The sequence below is a fragment of the Malania oleifera genome, chromosome 13 (genome assembly GCF_029873635.1).
Source record: "Malania oleifera isolate guangnan ecotype guangnan chromosome 13, ASM2987363v1, whole genome shotgun sequence".
NCBI lineage: Eukaryota > Viridiplantae > Streptophyta > Magnoliopsida > Santalales > Ximeniaceae > Malania > Malania oleifera.
Genome location: NC_080429.1, coordinates 22,467,226 through 22,488,120, shown reverse-complemented (window position 1 = coordinate 22,488,120; position 20,895 = coordinate 22,467,226). Strand labels below are relative to the sequence as shown.

Genomic DNA, 20,895 nt, shown 5'->3' with positions numbered 1-20,895 from the left:
TATAACATCTCTAGGCTTACATACTCCAGTTTAACCGGTTAAATTTTGAAATAACAACCAACTTGATATCCATATATTCTTATTTTCCAATTTAATAAGTTAATCTTTAAAAATAACTAACGTAATTTATTCTCCTTACCTTATCTTAAGAATGGTGCCTACGACATCCCAATGATGAATTCACTCTGGTTAAAATGTTCGTGATAGAAATTAGAACCCAAGAATATTTTCTGTTCTTCAATCGACGCTCGTTTCGCTGAAAAATTGAGAGAGAAAGAGTTGAGGAGAGAGAGAGAGAGAGTGGCGTCTCAGGGGATTCTCAAGAATTTAGTTCCGAATAAATGTATATATATATATATATTATAATATTATTATATTTTATTATATTATATTAATATATTATCATATAATATTATATTATTTAATTAATAATGATTAATTAAATAATTAATTATTTAATTAAAATTTTATTTTTATTAATTTTTTAGGATTATACTTATACACCTATTATTTTTGGGGTTATTAGAGAGAGAGAGAGAGAGAGAGAGAGAGAGAGAGAGAGAGAGAGAGAGAGAGAGAGAATCCTAGATCACACACACACACACATGTTCGACCATGGAAGGAAGAATTTTCAAGCTCGTGAAGTTGGGGGAAGAAAATCTTGACTTTTACATTTATCTTTCAAAAATTAGTAAAGGAATTTTAAAATCAAGATCAAAAGAAACATAAAAAATATAAAATCAAAATCTTTGGTGAAAGATTGCCTTGAAGACCCTAATCATAGGGGAGTCTAGTAGACCGCACAAAGCAGATCGAGTTGGATAATCCGTGGCAAATTAGATGAATAATCAGGTGGGGATATTATGATTCATATCTGGCTCATTTAAGTTAAGGATTTATGGTGGTTCGAATCAGATATTCTGTGAGAGATAATGGATACTTAGTCATTCCCATCCCTAATATAATTTTTTTTTTGACCATCAAAAGAACAATTTATTTTGTAACGTAACAATTGAAGTTTTTAAAAATATATATAATTTGGTAATATATTACACATTTAATAACTGATCACAAAATTATAATATTTTTTATTTTTCAAAACATGAATTTAGAGATTTTTGTTTTAATCACAAGAAAATTAAGTATTTGAGCTTGAATTAGAATGTGGGCATATGACAGATCCAAAGACGCATACAATAGTGCAAGAATTGGGAGTGTGGGATTAGGTTTTGGTCAATAGAGCTTATGTTAATTGAATTGATGTCTAGTAAGCATGGACATAAAGATTATCAATGAATTTAAACATCAGTTATTAGCAAATAAACATATATCCATCAAATAAAATCTTAAATACACTTACCAACTTATTTAGAGGCGGATAGAAAAAGTTTAAACCATATTAAACTCATTTAATGTGTGAATCGGTTATGAATCAGTTTAAGTGAGTCAAATTTTATTTGGTTTATTGGATTTTTGCTAGGTCTAGAGTGGGGTCTATGAGACCTTAAAGAGGGGGCGGGGGGGACAATGGTTGAGGAAGGAGACGGCCTAGAGCACAGAGCACCCACACACACATCCCAAGCACATGTCAACACATGGGGCAAGTAACCTTGGTAAAATGGATAAAAATGCGTTAATTTGAACTGAATCCGACCTATTTAAATCGACTCCTAACCAATTCACATATTAAATGAATCGAATATGATTTAAACTTTTTTTATCTGTCTCTAAATAAGTTTGTTGACGGATTTAGAATTTTATCTGATAAATATCTGTCCATCCCCTAACAACTAATGTTTAAATTTATTGATAATCTCATATTCTCATACTTATTAGATATCAATTTAATTGACATAAGCTCTATTGGCCAACACATAGTACCACACTCTTAACTCTTATTATACTCCACATTCAAGCTAAGTCTAAATATTTTTCTCGTAATCAAAACAAAAGTTTATAAGTTTATGTTCTAAAAAATAAAAGAAAAATAATTTTGTAATTAGTTATTAAATGCTTAGCAATTACCAAATTATAATTTTTAAAATAATTTCAATTGTTATGTTACAAAAAAAATTGTTCATTGAATGATAAAAAAAAATTATATTAGAGATGGGAATGATGAATTATTTACCATGGATTGCTCAATCCAAACCGACATATAAATCCGCAACTAAAATGAGTCGGATGTGAATTGTAATATCCTCATCTTATAATCTACCTAATTTGTCCCAAATTGTCCATCTTGTTCTACTTTGATTGTAGGGATTAAAATTTTTGTGTTTATTTGCGAGATGTGGAGACACCTAAATGGCCCCTCCTTTATATATATATATATATATATATATATATATTTAAAAATTTTTATTGCAAACTTTGTAATCTCCCAACAAAAACCTAGGAAAGGAATTTCCTATAAATGGACCCGAATCCGACCCGAATACAACCGTACTATCTAAGATCCAAGATTTATTCAAGGGTTCAACGTAGATCAGAGTGACGCGTACGCTCAGATCGATTTCAGGCTATAAATTGGTTCACGCTGTATCGGTTCCGCCCAATCGTCGTCTCTCGCAAGATCTCTACCCAATTCAGCTTCTCTCTCTATCGACCTCGTGGAAAATCCATGGAGTCTTTCGACTCAATCCCTAATCCGGCGACCGAAACCTTGGATTCTCAATCCCTTTATTGGTCGGCCTCGCAGATCCCAATTCAAAGCTCAGCTGATGCTCTGGTTTCATCAGATCAGAATCCACTGCCTCCTTCGGAAACCCTAATTTCACCTCATCAACTTCCATCCAAAACCCTAGCTTCTGTTGAAGGGAACCCACTGCCGCCATCGGAAACCCTAGATTTCTGTAACCAAAACCCATCAAATACCCTAGTTCCCGGTGGAAACCCCGAACTTCCTTCGCTAGCTATGGTTACCGATACCGGAGGCGTGGCTGATTCTGTGGGTAATGCCCAGGAGAATGGAGATCATGGAAGCCAGCAAAAGGAGAACTATCATTTGGATGCGGCCCTGAGGCCGCCCGAACTTGTGAAACCATTGGTGTCGGAAAATGGTGTTACCAATACTCACAGTGGTACCGACAAGGATGGCTCTGGAGGGGAGGATGAGACGACCAGTAGGCGCAGGCGGCGTAGCCGTTGGGACCCGCCAGCAGACTCAAACAACCAAGGTGGTGACACTGGTGGTACAAGGAAGAGGAAATCGCGGTGGGCTGATGATGAACCCAAGCCAGTGATACAGTTACCTGATTTCATGGGAGGTATTGATTTTGACCCTGAGATTCAACAACTTAACAGTAGGCTTCTTGAGATTAGTAGAATGTTACAATCGGGTATGCCCTTGGATGATAGACCTGAAGGTGCTCGATCGCCTTCTCCTGAACCTATTTATGATAACATGGGAATCAGGATAAACACTAGGGAGTATCGTGCCCGTGAAAGATTGAATAAAGAGAGGCAAGAACTTATATCACAGATAATAAAAAAGAACCCGACTTTCAAGCCTCCACCAGATTATAGGCCGCCAAAGCTTCATAAGAAGCTTTTTATTCCAATGAAAGAATACCCAGGGTACAATTTTATTGGTCTCATAATTGGGCCGAGGGGCAATACCCAAAAGAGAATGGAGAAAGAGACTGGTGCTAAAATTGTGATTCGGGGCAAGGGCTCAGTGAAAGAAGGGCGGTTGCAGCAGAAAAGGGATTTGAAGCCAGATCCTTCTGAGAATGAGGATTTGCATGTTTTGGTAGAGGCAGATACACAGGATTCTCTTGATGCGGCTGCAGGGATGGTGGAGAAGCTCTTGCAGCCTGTTGATGAAGTCTTGAATGAGCATAAGAGGCAACAACTTAGGGAACTTGCAGCCTTGAATGGAACTATTAGGGATGAAGAATATTGTAGGTTATGTGGTGAACCAGGGCATCGCCAGTATGCGTGCCCTTCTCGGACTACAACTTTTAAGAGTGATGTTCTTTGTAAAATATGTGGTGATGGTGGGCACCCAACAATTGATTGTCCAGTGAAGGGGACAACGGGAAAAAAGATGGATGATGAATATAAGAACTTTTTGGCAGAATTAGGAGGCACATTACCAGAGTCAGTGACCAAACAAAGTTCTACGTTGCCAATTCTTGGTTCAGGCAGTTCAGGAACTAATCCTCCATGGGCCAGTGGTAACAGTTCTGGAGGTCTTGGGAGTATTTCACAAGTGGGCTTGGGTGCAAATGGAGTTAAGCCTGTAAAAGAAATTGATGATACAAATTTGTACATTGGGTATTTGCCACCTACACTTGATGATGATGGTTTGATCCAATTGTTTTCACCTTTTGGTGATATTGTCATGGCAAAGGTTATTAAAGACCGGGTAAGTGGATTGAGCAAAGGTTATGGTTTTGTGAAGTATTCTGATGTTCAGCAGGCTAATAATGCAATTTCTAAAATGAACGGTCATCGTCTAGAAGGGCGAACAATTGCTGTCAGAGTTGCAGGTAAACCTCCTCAGCCTGCTGTGCCTCCAGGACCTCCAGCATCAACTATGACATCTTACCCTCCTTCTCAGCCTGCTTGCCCCTACCCATCCCAGCAGTACACAGCTGGTGGGCCCCTTGGCACTGCACCTCCTGGGGGCTATGCCAGTGCTCCTGTTCCATGGGGACCTCCTGTACCGCCTCCTTATGCTCCTTACCCTCCTCCACCTCCTGGGTCAAGCATGTACACTCCTGTCCAGGGTCAGCCTGTCCCTCCATTTGGAATGCAATATCCACCATCGATGCCGTCAGTTCCTTCTGGTGCCCCAACTCAAACTGTATCTTCTGGTGAAGCACAACAAAGTTTCCCACCTGGAGTACTGTCCGAAAATAGTGCATCTGTTCAACATGTACCTGCAAATATATACGGGAGCTCAATGGCTCTGATGCCTCCAAATGCTCAACCTACATATGCAACATCTTCATTAGGTTATCCATGTTACTACAGCCTAGCTCCTCCCCCTCCTCCACCTGTACCCTCCTCGGGAATTGACCATTCACAGAGCATGGGAAATGTGCCATGGGCATCAAATCCTCCGGTACCTCCACCTGTCTCAACTGCTGAAAAGGCAACCTATGGTACTGATACAGAGTATGAAAAGTTCATGGCAGAGATGAAATGATGTGGTTCTATTTCCAGAATTAATTGTTCAAAGGTAAGCCATCATTGTTTTTAAGCATACTTTCTTCTCATTGTTTTTTATTGTTTTGACATGGACTTCAGATTTTTTTTTTTAAGTGCAACTAACAACAAATCTTCGGTGTCTCTCCAACCATGCTAAAATACATTTACACCCATTTATCTGATTCGATCATTGGTAGAGTGACCTAGTGGTTCTAGTTTGGATTAACTGGAGAAATTCTCTCAGCTTGCTCTCCACTTTATTTGGATTAATGGGAGACAGGTGGAGAAACTGTATTTTTCCCTTGTTTGGTTTGTGGTTAGGAGATGAAAAAAGGGGAAAAGTTTAAATGAAAGTGCAATTATGCTTGAAGAGATCAAGCTGCTTAACAGCTCAAGTGAGAAGACCAGTGATAGGGCTGTGCCTGTAACAAGGAACTGGACAAATAAAGGAATATAACCCAATCAAACCATGCTTTGAAAAAAAAAAAAAAGGTTGGGGGGGTGGGGTGGTTTGAATTCTTGGTTTGATCATAGAATTGAAACCAGACCCGAATCATAAAGTGAACTGTTTGGAGAAAATGATGTAGAGTCTTTTGTTTCTCCCCAAAATAATATTACTTAGTAAAATATTTTGGAAATGATGTAGTTGCTGAAGTATTTCCCACCATGATGTAGTGTGAATCAAGTTTCTTTACTAAAGGGAGATCGAATTAGAGAAAGGACTTGATTTTCATTCAAGGTCTGATAAATGGGAAGGTGAAAAATGAACAACTATCATTTTATGCTGACCATACAAACCCACCAGCATCAATTTAAATATGGGTTAATTGGGAAGGCATCCTACCACTTTGCATGCCTGCACGTGTCATGATGTTCACCCTTTGCGTGCATGTGTCTTCATGTGCCTGCATGCATCCATAGCAGTGTATGTATTCATAATGCTTCTTAATTTAAATCTTTGTTCTCGCAAGTAGGAGCGCATCTCCCACTTTGCATGCATGCATGTGAACTCCCTTAATAGCAATGTATGGCTTGATAGTGTTTCTTAATTTCAATTTTGGTTCTGCTAAGTGGAAAGACATATATCCACTTCTTGCATCCATGGACGTAAATTGCAACTCGCATGGCGTCACACTGATACAATGTTTCTTAATTTAAATATATTCCAGAGAGAGAGAGAGAGAAAGGTCCCCCACCTTGCATGCATGCACATCAACATTCGCTCCCTTCCTATGCTGGTGTGCATGCATGCAAGGTGGTGGGGATGCCTGCCTATTTTTCTCTTTCAAATCAAAATAGAATCAAGATTTGAATGGAGAAACATTACTGGAGACATTGCTGTGGGGACATGTCCATGTACATGCATGCACATTGGTGGGGATGCCTCCTTAGGACAATCCATATTTAAATTAAGCAGAGTATTATGAAAGAATACATTGTGATGAGCGTGTGGATGCAACATGAGGTCGAGTGTGCATGCATGCTTGCAAGGTTGGTTTGTATAATCAGCATAAATCGGAGACTGGATTATGAACAGTATTTGAGTCTTGATTCCAGATCATTTATCACCTTCCCCTTTATCATAATTTGAATAGAAATTGAGTTCAATGAGCTCAATCTCTGTTTCGTAAGATCTACTGAAACTTGACTTTGCACTGCATCATTGTGGGAAATACTTATGCAACTGCAACTTTTAAGGGAAAAACTCCTTTAACTGTTATTCTTACAACTAGTATTCTTAAGGTCGTTATACACAATGAAATGTTGGATGCATCACTCTTTTCTTCAAGTGTTATTTGATTTCCTTGTTTAAACTGATGTAACACTTCTCCGCAGACAATAAATGTGTTTTCCTGTTATTAACAGGTCTTCAAAAGAGTTTTGTCACTCTTTCTTGTCATTTAATGAAAAATAGCCTTGAGAAAAGTCAGTAGAATTTTTGGTTAATGTATATTTTTTCTTGATTCACATGAATTTAATGTATATTAAATTGATGTATGTTCACTTTATCTGTCTCACTGTACTTTTTTTTTTTGGGGGGGGGGGGAGGGGGGGGAGAGAGTATGTGTGTGCATGCTTGCATGAAAAAGAAATGGAAGTAATTGGCAGCCATGATTCCACTTTGCATTTTTTTTTTGGGTGTAGATATATATATATATATATATATATATATATTTTTAAGTGAAGGAAAATTTACCTGGTGTAGAGATATTTTGCGCTTCATTACCGAAAAAATAAAAAAAAATATTTTGAACTTGCTTAATTTTTTCAGCTTGATATACTTTGTGTTCCTTCCACGTTCTATCATCTTCTTATTTAAATTGGAGTATTAGCCATGACAATGATCATTTTCTAATTCATAGATACATATAAATATAAGACTTTTTCTCTTAGATTTGTGAGTTAGGGAAGAGGCCTGCTTAAAATATTAAAGATTCTGTTTATAATTTGAGATTTGTCTGAAACCAAAGATAATTTGCACTTCTAAACTTGATTAGTTTCATCTTCCTGTTGACATACTGTTGGCAGTACCAGTAATTTGTTCTTTGATTTCTCTAGACATCAATTGAATGAGTGCAATTATTCATAGATGCTTTGTTTGAGCAGGTTGTGACTGGTGTATAAACTATTATAATAATCAACTGATACAATATTAACCTTCTCATATATTTTTTCTTTCCATATCAGTTTTCTATATTGTACCTCATTTTTCACTTAATACTAAGTCTGCAGGTTTTAAAATTTAAAAGGGAAGATTATATGGTTTTTTATTTTTTATTTTTTATTATTTTAGACCTGTCACCTTAATTTAGTGCGTAAAAAAAAAAAAAAAACTGTTAATGAGATATTATGATTTTTTACTTGAGTGCTGTGTTACAATTCTAATATAGGCTTCAAAGCCTCTGATTAATATTGAGAAAAAATTAAAAGAAGCTAATGTTATCTTGACCAGTGTTATTCCACTGGTTTTATGTTTTCTCCCTATTATATGTATTCTAAAGTTAATTGATGGTTTCCCCCCCTATTATCTAAATCATTTTGTGATGCAGTGATGGGTCTAAAGCTGTCTGGGGTTATGGATTTTTTATATTAGAAGTGTTCGCTCTGTTTCCGTGGACAAACTCCTTTCTTTTAGTATTTTCCATCTCTTGTTTAACAACTAATGTTACTAACAAACAGTGACCACTTTATTACTTTTTTTTTAATTTTCTTTTTTTAGCATATCTTAACTATTCTTCTTTGTTATTATTGTAACTTTGACAGGATGTTTCTTGGGGCCCTTGTGAACCTGATTTCTTACCTCTTGCCATGACTTCTTGTTGGAAGTTTGCAACTCACATCTTTAACCTTGCTGTACTGTTATGAATTGCAGACTTCAATTCAAGTTCAGTTCATCGGCACTATATTGGAGAAGTCGTCATAAAGCATCTTAATATTTGGATCTCCTTTTGCAGGACTTAATTTTGTTTTATTGTGGATGCTTATTGCCCCCTATGCAGAGTCTGGGATGCTGTTCTTTTATTATATTTTGTATGAGCTTTCTTCAGTGGCAGGTTACTGACCTTCTGTGTTATTATTTTCTGTTTTTAACTGTTGGGGCTTGTTAACCATTTTATTTTATTTTTATTTTTTTTCCTTTATTTTTATTAATTAATAATTTTTATGATTTATATCCGTTCTCATCATGAGGATTCTATGTTCTAACTGCTGCCACGCTCCTGAAGCAGCCTGCTGTGCTTCTTTCATCCCTTTGCAGAAGGTGATCATGCCATTAGATAGGATGGCTTTCAGGGGGTATGTAAAAATAATTGTGTATTATTCCTTGGTCTTAATGCTCTTGTGCTCACTTCTTTACAGTGTGACTGCGATCCAGAAATTTTGACAGGTAAAACCACCTGTTCATATATTGCTAAGTAATAGCTTTTTAGTATTAGATTCAGCGACCGTCTATTCAATTTATCTTCATATTGGTATTTAAGCCTGATTTGCATCATTATGCTTGACAAAGGGAATGAGGGAAGCTCCAATAGAAAATTATTGGAAGGTAAAAATACTTTGAAGATGAACCTGTTTTCGTGCAAATTTTCTGGAATTCTGATGGTAACTAGCTGGAGCACAATCTATTCTTCCTGAATATGCTTTTTGAAATTTCTTAGACTCTGAGCCTTAATTTTACTTGGAATGCTAAGGGTTTTAGTGGTTTGAAATGATTGAATGGTGTTTAAAATGATCAATTACGGTCTGTTGTGAGAGGTTTCAATTTGAAGACCGCTTTGCAGAGGATGAGTAATGCCCAAAAAAAATCGTAATATAGTGTATGTGACGAAAGGCATCATGGCCCATTTTGTTTTAGAAACCATGTGCCTCAGTATATTAGGATGGCAAGAAATGATTGATTTAGCTGTTCGTTCATGGTTGATTATGTGATACAGGCCATGAATTTCAATTATGGAACTCTAGTTTAGGTGTTTGGGACTATCGGCACCTTTTTATCTTTATCATCTATAATGAATGAGTTGAGAAATGTAATTAGGAGGCTTTTTGGAGCGTCCACATCAGTTTAATGATGAGTTTCTGCTGGTCCTGCTTACAGATTTTGCAATTGATGCCATTACCTAGTTTCAACTCTGGATGTGTACGTGTTTGAGTTTGACACTCAGTTGATGAATGATTGTTATTAAATTTTTCTGCTTTTTTATGGCCATCGTAATTTCGATTGTATAGGTGATTCATATGCACACAAGAGTTGTCCACCATCACTGTTCTTGGTATATAATTCCTAGTTCTTACCATTAGTTTATAGCATGAGAAGAGTTGCAGAGGTTTGATATTGGTGGCTAGTGGTGTGTTTGGGTTTAAAATTGGTCATTATACTTTTGTGTTCTAAATACGAGATGATGTATGAAAGTAGTGGTTTGCTTCTGAATGGTAATACCTTTGCAGGGTGGCAAGTTTACATAACTTATTTTTATTCCTATGTTCTTGATTTCTAATACTTGTTTTCCAACTCTTAGATCTTTTGGTGTTAGTGGGGGTTATAATTAGCTGAAGTGGTCCTTAGGACATGGTCATAAGGTAGGTCTGAGAACATTCGGAAATTAGAGCCCCAAATTTGAATAAAGCTACACTAATTGAACAGCAGATCCTTGCATTTTCTCACCATTGCTATCTACTACTAATTTTTTTGAACTATTTGCTTGATAAACCTTTCATCTTATTGTCGCATTTCAAGGGCTTGATGAAAACCAAGGAATTCTCAATTTTGACCCTTTCAAACATTTTTAGAGGTAGATTGTTAATGTGACGATATTTTTATATTGATATATATATATATATATATTTCATTTTGATAAGTTTTCATTTATTTTCTACTGGATTATTGTGGTCCAAAATGGACATCTATTTTCTGAAGCTTTATTATTTATTTATTTATTTTGGTGGCATGCTGTTCAGCACAATCTGTTGACAGATAATAGGAAGTGCTAAATTTGTATACTTCTCCATCTTTCAATGGAGGATGAAAATTGGAAGAAAAGTGCATCTGTGGCAGGATGAAATTGTGAATTTTGTGATTTTAGATGATTTTTGGACAATTTACCAAAAAATGGGATTAGTAAGACCGGTATGTCCAGCCCAGCCTACTGCTTGTAAAATAGCACCTAAAATTTTTGAAAGAGACGCTCAATTTTTTCCTTTTCTCGGTGCATTTCCAAGTAAGGAATGAGGGTTTTCGCATTCTCAAACTTATTAATCTTTTTTGATTTTCTAAAATTTGGTTGTAACTTGTAAATTTTAGCCTTGATAACTACAAATATTTATATTTGAGTGATATTTGACCTAAGAAAACTTATATGACAGCTCAGTCCAGGTGACTCCTCACGACACTGCTGTGCAACTGGGGTTTTTATAGGAGACACTAGCTGCCTGCAGAAGATTAGTACCTCATTGTCCAAAACATAGGACAGAAACTGGCTATGTTTGACTTAGGGTTGTTGATTTGATAATCTCTTTGCTCTCCAACCCCTCCCACTGCATGCTATGCCTAGTTCAATCAGAGTAGGTGTGTATTGTTTTCATATTCTTATATTAAATATTGGATGATTGTTTTGAGTTTTTGTTATTAACATATAGCTTGTTATTTATCTAATAGTACCTTTGATTCTTCATTTGAAATATTGTGTTGCTTAATTTTCTAATCAGTGGTTATGCTTTTGGAGTTCAATATCGAACAGTTTGTTATAAAATAAGCATGGTTTACTGTCAATTGTGATCTTGTGTACACTTATTACTTTCTTCTTGCTGTTAGTCCTCAGATTCAGCTCTTTTCTATATTGGAAACGAAGGTGGTTATCCTTCACTCACCAGCAATCTGTTATTATTCAGTCTTCTTATTCTAGTAATAGAATTCATTGGTGTCTTTATTTAGCTTTCCAATTAGGTGTCTTGGTCTCTGCTTCCTTCTGCATCAGCCCAGGCTCCTGAATAATCTCTTAAGAATAGAGCACCATTATTATGTTATATTTTAATGCTTTTTTTCCTGTCACCTAGTCTTGAGCGTGGATGCCATCTGTAAGGCATCTTTATTTTGGATTATACATGGATACAGGTAAGAAGTGTCTATAATTTAGCTGAAAAGAAAGCCATTGAAGAGACAAGTATTCTACTTGTTTTTTTGTTTTAAAGATGACACATCAAGGTTATATGTTACTATTGTGAGAAGTTAACCCTAAAATTAAACCCTAAATCTAATAAATGAAAATCTTTAGTGGTGCTTGTTGGGGATGCTAATCATTCAAATGGTGTTGTGACAAGCAGTCAGTGGTAATATGCATGCTTCGCTCCGTAGCCTCTCGACTCTCCTCTTTCTTTGCTGTTTGTGTCAGAGAGGTCAGATATGGTCCTGTGCCTGTGTCCATGCCTTTTGTCGATACAGGTACCAATTGGCTGTGTCTGAAGTGCTGTATCCAGGTAATCAGAGTTTTTATCGGATATAATACCCCTTTGTTCTTATGAGGATTTTCTGTTGAAGCTTGGGCTTGCTTATTATTAGGTCCTTGGACGTAGTGCAAGTATGGGGCCTGTTGAAGCTTGGGCCTGCTTATTTATTAGGTCCTCTGATGGAATGTGAATATGAGGCTTGCAATTTGAAAACAATGTTACTCATGACCCCGGCTGTGAGGCTAACAGAGTTCCCAACAAGGGGTTTCTTTTCTACCCTCGGCTGAATAATACACAGAAATGACCCTTGGTGAAAAGATCTTATAGCTGTTCTAAGGTTTGGGCATTTTATTTTCAAAAATTGTGGACAGTTACTTTCAAAACTGTGCTAACCCAATTCTGAATAAGTTGGTCAGGAGGATATGCTTATGTTCCCGTGACAGCTTCATGGTTCCTCAATGTTGATATCAAAGGCTTCAGCTAATACGTAGTGCCCCTTTAGCTGAGTTTTTAGCGTCTATTTTGTTTCTGGTTGTGTGCGGGCATGCACATCAGCATGTAACTCTTTTTTCTCTTTATTGGGGGTGGGGGGTTGGGGTGGGGTGTAAGGGCGTTGGTGGTGGAGTTTGGTTTATCTGGGATATGGGTCTAGAAAATGGTGGCTTTATGCTTGATTGAAAAAAGTGACATCAATTTTCACAGCCGTTCTGGAGGGATATGGTATGTGGTGTTGATTGTGCTGTTAATTCACTCTTACATAACTAATGCTGGTTCAACTGGAATATGGAGTGATATGCAGATATGCATTATCAGTTCAGTTTTTCGTATTCATGCTACTGCTCTCCACTGCAGTGGGGGTCGCTGTGTGCTTTTTCTGTGTGTTGCTTTCTTATATGGCTATATCCTACTCGACTGTCATGCCCCTGATCAAAGCAGGTACTATTTGCCTGGGGTTTGTTTTTGTTTTCCATGTTTCGGCCCTACATATTTCCCTGAGGCATGCTATGCGTCGTCATCACTGATGACGTGTGCTCACTGAGGCATGGCCTCATTGGGTACATCACTGTGGGCTCCACACTGCTGTATCCAATGAGGCTTTGCCACGTGGGCCTGTGTATATCCATTGAAGTCCTGTTACACATACACTCATTTTAGGCCTATGACAATGACTTTGGGACATGTTAGGTTCTGCCTAAAGCTTGTGCAGTCTTCGTGCTCCCCCGCTGTTGTGTTTGGCATGCTTGGTTTAATTAGCTTGTTTCCATTGTTGGAATAATGTGGACAAATGGTTATGTTTCCATGCTTTCGCTCCCATTTACTCTATCCATCATTTGGAGCGTGGAATTGGAATTTTGGATTTGAATGTGTGAATTTGGATAGAACATGGTATAAAATTATATTCATTTTATTCTAATTTCCTACAAATTTAAATTTTAACTCCCAAAATTCATGTATCTATGTTCACATGTGTAAAGGGATTTGTCTATTGAAGCTTGATCCCTGCGTTTTTAAGAATACATTTGTTGAAAGTAGGATAGAGAATTTAACTATATATTCTCTAATCGACCAACAAAACTCTTTTTAATCACTTATTTATCTCGTAATTAATTTGCAGTTGACTGTAGGCTTCAAAAAAAAATTAAAATGAAGATACAAACCTGATTAATTTAATTGGAAAGAAATAAAGACTTAACAATAGCTAATTGATAAGTACCGACTTAGTGCATGAATATCTATAATTAACACAATATTTGTTCTTGTGATTTATTCAGTTTTGTTTTTGGGGTGTACTTGGTCTCCTTGATCTACAAACTATTAAAAACAAGCAAAATTTAATAATCAATTAATTTTATGAATAAATAAGATGATGGTATACTGAACATCTGTTGTGTAAATAGCGCATGTTGGGGTTTTAAAGATCCAATTTAATCATAATTAATTTTTCGCATCTAGGTTATCAGGCTTATGCAGATGACTTAATAATTCATATAATATTTGATTTGTGGAATGGAATGGATTGGGAAGATATTATAGTAAAAATTTGAACTGCAAAACTTGAAGAGATGGTGATAAGTTTGATTTTGTTTTTACTTGATTTGGAAGATCTGATTGTGGGTGGCTTTGGTGAAGCATGAAAAGTTCTCCACTCTGTCGAGGTTTGAAAAAAAAAATTAAACGAATAGGAGAGGGAGAGAGAGAGAGAATCAAACTTTAACTTAAAGGAGAGACATTCTTGGCCTTGTTGTGGTCTTGACCACCTTCGTCAGAGTAGGAAGGGGCCGACCGGATAAGCTCTCGCGGAAGCATGGTGGGAGGCAGGGAGGTGTAGAGAACCTTTGGATTCTCTTCTGGAACCACTTCACTTGGTAGTTTTCCAAGAGAAGCAAGAGATGAGATTACAAATTTAGTCTTTCACTAAGATGTCAAATAGCTGGAGAAAGAGAGAGAGAGAGATCAAAAATGTGCCAACGTCTAGAGCGTCGGAAAGGATCCATGTTTGTTAGGAATGGTCTAGATCATGTCATATGGCGTGATCCGAGTGAAAAGGAGCCTGCCACTGGCAGATTGTCTCGTGGCGATTGGGGGGCAACTTGGGATGACGTCATGCAGAATTTACCCATTGCCATGTGTCAGTTAGAGCTTCGTTCCCGCCTAATCCCTATTGATCGAATTAGGCTGGTGTGTCCTTGCTTAATTCAAGATGAACAGTTTAACCAATCAATTGATTTGACTAGTTTAATTGGTTTGAACTTTTTTTTTTCTTATTTTAATTAAAACAGTTTCAATTTAAATTCATGAAAATCCAAAAAAAATTTATACAAATTACAAAAGATTACAAAAAATTGGGAAAAAAATTTAGAAATATTTGGACTCAAAAGCCAAAAAAAAAAAAAATTGAAATCTTTTTTAAAAAAAAAATTTATAAATTTGGAAAATCCGTTAATTTTTTAAAAAAGTTTATATAAAAGTTCTAAAAGATAAAGAAAAATCTAGGACCCATTTTACTTATTTTGATTATTTTTCCAGTATATTTTGATTTTTGTGTGGCTTATTCATTGTGTGATCTTGCATGATGCATGAGCATGTACCCCTTTTCTTTATGCGTGCATGTGTCTGTGCTTGTGTGGGTTTGTGCACTACCCTACGACGAGGAGTTCAATAAAACATGGTTATATAGTCCTTAATCATCTCCTGGGTGTTGAGAATGTAATGGGATCACTTTAAGCTCACTCGATCGTGATTTAGTTAGACTCTATAATTTCAGTGCACATCGTTTGCGATTGTCATGGATAGATGTTTGCACATGATTATATATACGTTTCACATGTTTTCTTAGTTATGTCTATATGTATGGTAGCTTAACTTATTTGTTTACATGTATGTTTTATACTTGCATATGCTTGTATGTTGCTGAATAAATTAAATCCATAATGAACCTTCATTTGGTCTTGGGGGTTATGTTTTTGCAGGTCTCTAAGAACTAAAGGTGAGGAGGGGGGTGTTATGTTTTGTGCAAGGCCTCCTAATATCTAAAAGGCGCTAGGTAAATAAAACATTTAAAATGAAAAAAAAAACACAATAAATAACCAATCCTCATGAGGATTATTGAGGGTTGTCTTTTGCACATCTTTGGGAATCCTAAGGTGAGAATAGTCTCTATCTTTCATAGGGTTATCCAATATTTAATGATTTGGTAAGTGAATAAAATAAAAGAATTTAAGTCTTGATCAGTTGATTTTAAAAATAATCATAAGCTAATCAGGTACTGTCTATTGGACGAGAGTGAAGGGGTGCTAATACCTTCCCTTTGCATAGTCGTACTCCTGAATCCAACATAGTAATGCACACTATTGACTAGTAGTTTCCTCGTACATAGGTATAACTTAAAGACTATTGAACTGGTAGTATATTAAATAAGTGTTTTATCCTAACCTAGAGTAAAAATCGGTTATTGGCGACTTTGTTGACTTATATTTGACCCACTTCTCAATTCCATACATTACACTAGGTTCATTTGATTCAAGTTTGCCATTCAGTCGAAGCAATTTAGAATTTCGACCTAGTTTTTGGGAGTTGACCCTTTGGGACATTAAAATAATTTAATTCACATTTAGACACATCTTCACCCTAAAAAGACCAAATTACTCACAATATCTTTAAACCTTAAACCCTCTCTTCTCCTCTTTTCTCTTCTCCACATATAGTTGCTCACAACTCCATGTGTTTACACGCCCCCTATGCAAGTTTGAAGCAAGATTCATATAGTAGATTAGTCAGGGAGGTTATCCGATCCAAGTTTAACATGGAAAATATTAATCGTCGCAGTTGGGAGTATATAGAGTCAGAGGGGGGGGGTGAATGGACTCTTTTTGGGGACAATATATTTTCTACAAACACAACAAAATCTTGGTAAAAATGCAAACGATTATATTACAATATACAAAATAAATTCAAGCACAAGACAACTAAAAGAGTGAAGGGAGAGAGAGCTTAACACTAGAGATTTAATGTGGTTAGGCACCAAGCCTACCTCCACGCCTTAGCACCAAGTTAAGGATTCCACAATCCACTATAACACTCCTTCACCGGCGGAGCAAGCCTTACACCTCGAGTACACAACCCTACACTTAAGAACAAATCCCTACCCGCTCACAAAGAACCTTCACCAACAATGGTTCACAAAGAACCTTTACACCAAGAAGATGATTTACAAAGAGAATGCTCCTTATTGAGCTGATTGCAAATACAAATCAAACCTCACACAACTCTCTCAAGAATTGAATCAAACAAGATAAATGAGCAAGAGAGAACTTGAGCACTTGTGAATGAATGAACAAGGATGCAAAGTGCCTAAGTTTTGTATTCAAGGATATTTTTCACTATAAGCTCGTAATAATAATCAAAACCATGCTAAATAAGTCTATAGACTTTTATTTATAGTCAAAAACCCCTACTAGCCGTTGGGAGCAATTCCCATGAGAAAGTAGTTGTTTTCTAGCCGTTATAGTGCTAGGCACGAGACCACTCGTCAATTCCATACATTACACTAGGTTCATTTGATTCAAGTTTGTCATTCTATCGAAGCAATTTAGAATTTCGACCTAATTTTTGGGAGTTGACCCTTTGGGACATTGAAATAATTTAATTCACATTTAGACACATCTTCACCCTAAAAAGACCAAATTACTCTCAATATCTTTAAACCTTAAATCCTCTCTTCTCCTTTTTTCTCCTCCACACATAGTTGCTCACAACTCCTTGTGTTTACACGCCCCTATGCAAGTTTGAAGCAAGATTCATATAGTAGATTAGTCAAGGAGGTTATCCAATCCAAGTTTAACATGGAAAATGTTAATTGTCACAAATGGGAGAATATAGAGTCGCGGGGGGGGGGGGGGTGAATGGACTCTTTTCGCAAACAATATATTTTCTACAAACACAACAAAATCTTGGTAAGAATGCAAGTGATTATATAACAATACACGAAATAAATTCAAGCACAAGACAACTAAAAGAGTGAAGGGAGAGAGAGCTTAACACTACGGATTTAACGTGGTTCGGCACGAAGCCTATGTCCACGCCTTAGTACCAAACCAAGGATTCCACAATCCACTATAACACTCCTTCACCAATGGAGTAAGCCTTACACCTCGAGTACACAACCCTACACTCAGGAACAAATCTCTACCCACTCACAAAGAGCCTTCAATTCACCAAGAACCTTTATACTAAGAAGATGATTTACAAAGAGAATGCTCCTTATTGAGCTGATTGCAAATACAAATCAAACCTCACACAACTCTCTCAAGAATTGAATCAAACAAGATAAATGAGCAAGAGAGAACTTGAGCACTTGTGAATGAATGAACAATAATGCAAAGTGCCAAAGTTTTGTATTCAAGGATATATTTCACTATAAGCTTGTAATAATAATCAAAACCATGCTAAATGAGTCTATGGACTTTTATTTATAGTCAAAAACCCCTACTAGCCGTTAACTAGCCATTGGGAGCAATTCCCTTGAGAAACTAGCTGTTTTCTAGCCATTATGGCGCTGGGCATGAGACCACTCGTCGACGAGTCCTCTGCACTCGTTGACTAGTCCCTTGGGCAGGAAACTCGCATTAACTACTAGATTTACTCATCAACTAGTGTCGACTAGTCACTCATCAACGAGTCCCCTGTTCTTGTCGATAAGTGTCCTGAATCAGAAAAAATCATTAACATGAAAGTTGTGAGATTTTTTCTTAACTTTTCAGGGACACCAAGATCGTCATTTTTGAACTTTTTCAGCAAAAGTTATGTCCTAAATATTGAAAGGTGTTCAGGACTTGAGGTTGCACTGCGTCAGTCGACGATTATTCTGTTTTTTCTTGTTAAAAAGTTTTTTAATGACTTAAAACATTATTGGACAAAAGCATATGAAATATATTAAGTCTAATTAAGTTTTATACTTGTCCAAAAGAGTTTCCCTATCAATATAAGATATTTTGTTAATAAAAACACATTTGAAAAATCATTTTGATATCTTATATGCTTCCTTGTCCTTTATGAAAATATACTTGACTTCCTTTGAACCTTTAGGAAAAAAGACTCATTTTGATGCAAATGGGATCAAGTATGAAAATGTTTATAAAACCAAGATGTTTGAAAACTTGTCCCTTTAGAAAACATATTTGAATTTAGGATTCATTTGACAAACTCTTTAATTTAACTTTGAAAACTATGAAAGTTAAGTTTGTGACTTAAGGTGAAATCCTATAAACTCATGTATCCTAATATGCATGCATTTGCCAAACTCTTGCTCAAAAATCATGCAAGAAACAAAACCACAAGAGTTATAGAATATGCTACCTCAAACACACCCCATAAAAAATAAACAATTTAACATTAAGCTTCATTGCGTGCTTGAGTCCTTCCCAGTGAGTGTCCGTTTGATCTTTCCTTCTTGATGTCAACTCGATCCAATCTTTGCTTTCGATCCAGTACTTTATGTATTTATCACTTAAACCTGTACTAAACATGTTCTGCAAATATGAAATGCACTAGAAACAACAAATAGATTAATATCACCAAAATATATTATTTATAATTATGTAATCCCCAAGACTAACATAAAACAAATAAAATGAAAAATTAATGTGATTATTTGATAAATAAGTACCATAAATAAGTTAAATTGACTAGTAAGACAAGAAAACTTCATAATCTGACAATACGGCCAGATGTATATTAATAAGAATATTTTTTAATAAAAATAATCTTGATTTATTATTAATTATTTGTTACATTGGGTACAAGCTCATCCAAAGCAAGATCCTTAAGGACATATGATTCACTTTTTCTTGATTTATGTGAATCACTTTATGAAGGTGCGACGGGATATAGGATGAGGATTTAGTTTTGCGAATGTGAGGCCTAATACTAGTGGGATGAATGGAATTCCTTCTTTAAAAGTTCCTAACATTGGTGAAAGTGAATTTCATGTTGAAAATGAGGAAGAATACTCTCCTTACATATGAGATGTTACACAAAAAAGGATCAAATATGAAATTGTGAACTGGATGAGAAGATAAGTATAATGTCGGATTTTCTTTTCAACGTAATTTATGGACTATCAATTTTTGGTTATATTAAGAAATTAGATCAATTTGGATGGCACAATGTAATTCCTTATACTTAGCTGCATGGATGGCACTTGATCAATGATGCTTATTGCACAAAGGGAATTAGTTATGTTGATTGGGCATAAACTAGGGCTTTATAGTGGTGATGAATTGATATATATATATATGCTTGAGATGGATCTATTCCTTTATTATGGATGTGCTTGATATCGTACTTGTAACGCTCCAGAAAATTAAAATGCATGGAAGTGTAAAATATTAAATTTAAATTTTAAAAAATAAAATAAAAAATTGAATTGATTGATTAATTAATTAAAATAATATATATAATGATTAAAGTAATACATATATATATAAGATTATATAATATAATAATGATTATATATTATATAATAGTATAACCTAAAGCTTCTTTTTGAAGGTTCAGGAACTGAATTGCAAACAGAGATATTTGTCTCTCTCTCAGCGTCCCTCTCCTTCCCTCCTCTCTCACTTTTCGCCACTCCTCCTCTCTCTCCTCATTTTCTCCGTAAATATTTGGCTAATCGGAAAACGGAAAATACCGTTAGGTTCCTATCTCCACCACCGATATTCTTACCGAAGTAGATTTTTCGTAATAGTGTCGTAGGCACCACTCTTGGGGTAAGATAAACCCACTCTTTCTTCTCAATTTCTCTCAAATCTTCAACCTAACTGACAATTTGAAACCACCACGTGGTTCTAGGAAGATTTCTCTAGAAGTCTAGAGGAGCAAATTTTTGAATTGGGTTTTTTCAGGCACCAATCCAAGGTTAGGATAAAATTTACGAAATTGATCAAATTTGTGGTTTTGGTAATTTAATTATTTATTTGAAGTTTATGAGTTTACGAAATTTTAAAATAATATTTTATTTGGGGTGAAATTGATAAATTAGGATTTATGAATTTATGGTTTCGGTGAGTGTCGTGGGTATAATTTCGAGTTCCCTGCAGGCGTAATTCAAGAAATCAGGTAAGGGGAATAAATTAAACTAGTATTTTTGTGAATTTTACCAGTTAAAATGGAAAACATATATGTATATGAATATAATTATCATGTGAATTTTGAAAAAAACCAACTGTTTGAACTGTAATGTTTTTGAACCTAGGGTTGTGATATTAGTTATTATTTGTGAAAATGGAATGATTA

At 35.8% G+C, this 20,895-nt stretch overlaps 2 protein-coding genes across 2 annotated transcripts; both read left to right on the top strand.

Annotated features, from left to right (window-relative positions):
• The first annotated feature begins 2,442 nt into the window (after positions 1-2,442).
• LOC131146592 (splicing factor-like protein 1) lies at positions 2,443-8,831 on the top strand. Its single transcript, XM_058096270.1, has 2 exons — positions 2,443-5,191; positions 8,425-8,831. The coding sequence occupies exon 1, from the start codon at positions 2,624-2,626 to the stop codon at positions 5,156-5,158; it is 2,535 nt and encodes an 844-aa protein (XP_057952253.1). The 5' UTR covers positions 2,443-2,623; the 3' UTR covers positions 5,159-5,191; positions 8,425-8,831.
• Positions 8,832-8,979: 148 nt separating this feature from the next.
• LOC131146594 (uncharacterized) lies at positions 8,980-12,916 on the top strand. The gene is made up of 3 exons (XM_058096271.1): positions 8,980-9,261; positions 11,977-12,129; positions 12,212-12,916. The coding sequence occupies exons 1-3, from the start codon at positions 9,157-9,159 to the stop codon at positions 12,287-12,289; spliced, it is 336 nt and encodes a 111-aa protein (XP_057952254.1). The 5' UTR covers positions 8,980-9,156; the 3' UTR covers positions 12,290-12,916.
• Positions 12,917-20,895: the final 7,979 nt, after the last annotated feature.

What these genes read in the sequence shown, in the direction of transcription:
- LOC131146592 (XM_058096270.1), top strand. Translation starts at nt 2,624, where the DNA reads ATGGAGTCTTTCGACTCAATCCCTAATCCGGCGACCGAAACCTTGGAT.
- LOC131146594 (XM_058096271.1), top strand. Translation starts at nt 9,157, where the DNA reads ATGCTTGACAAAGGGAATGAGGGAAGCTCCAATAGAAAATTATTGGAA. An exon ending in AATTTTCTGGAATTCTGATG is followed by an intron (nt 9,262 to 11,976) that starts GTAACTAGCTGG and finishes TGTGACAAGCAG; the next exon opens with TCAGTGGTAATATGCATGCT. An exon ending in GTCTGAAGTGCTGTATCCAG is followed by an intron (nt 12,130 to 12,211) that starts GTAATCAGAGTT and finishes GCTTATTATTAG; the next exon opens with GTCCTTGGACGTAGTGCAAG.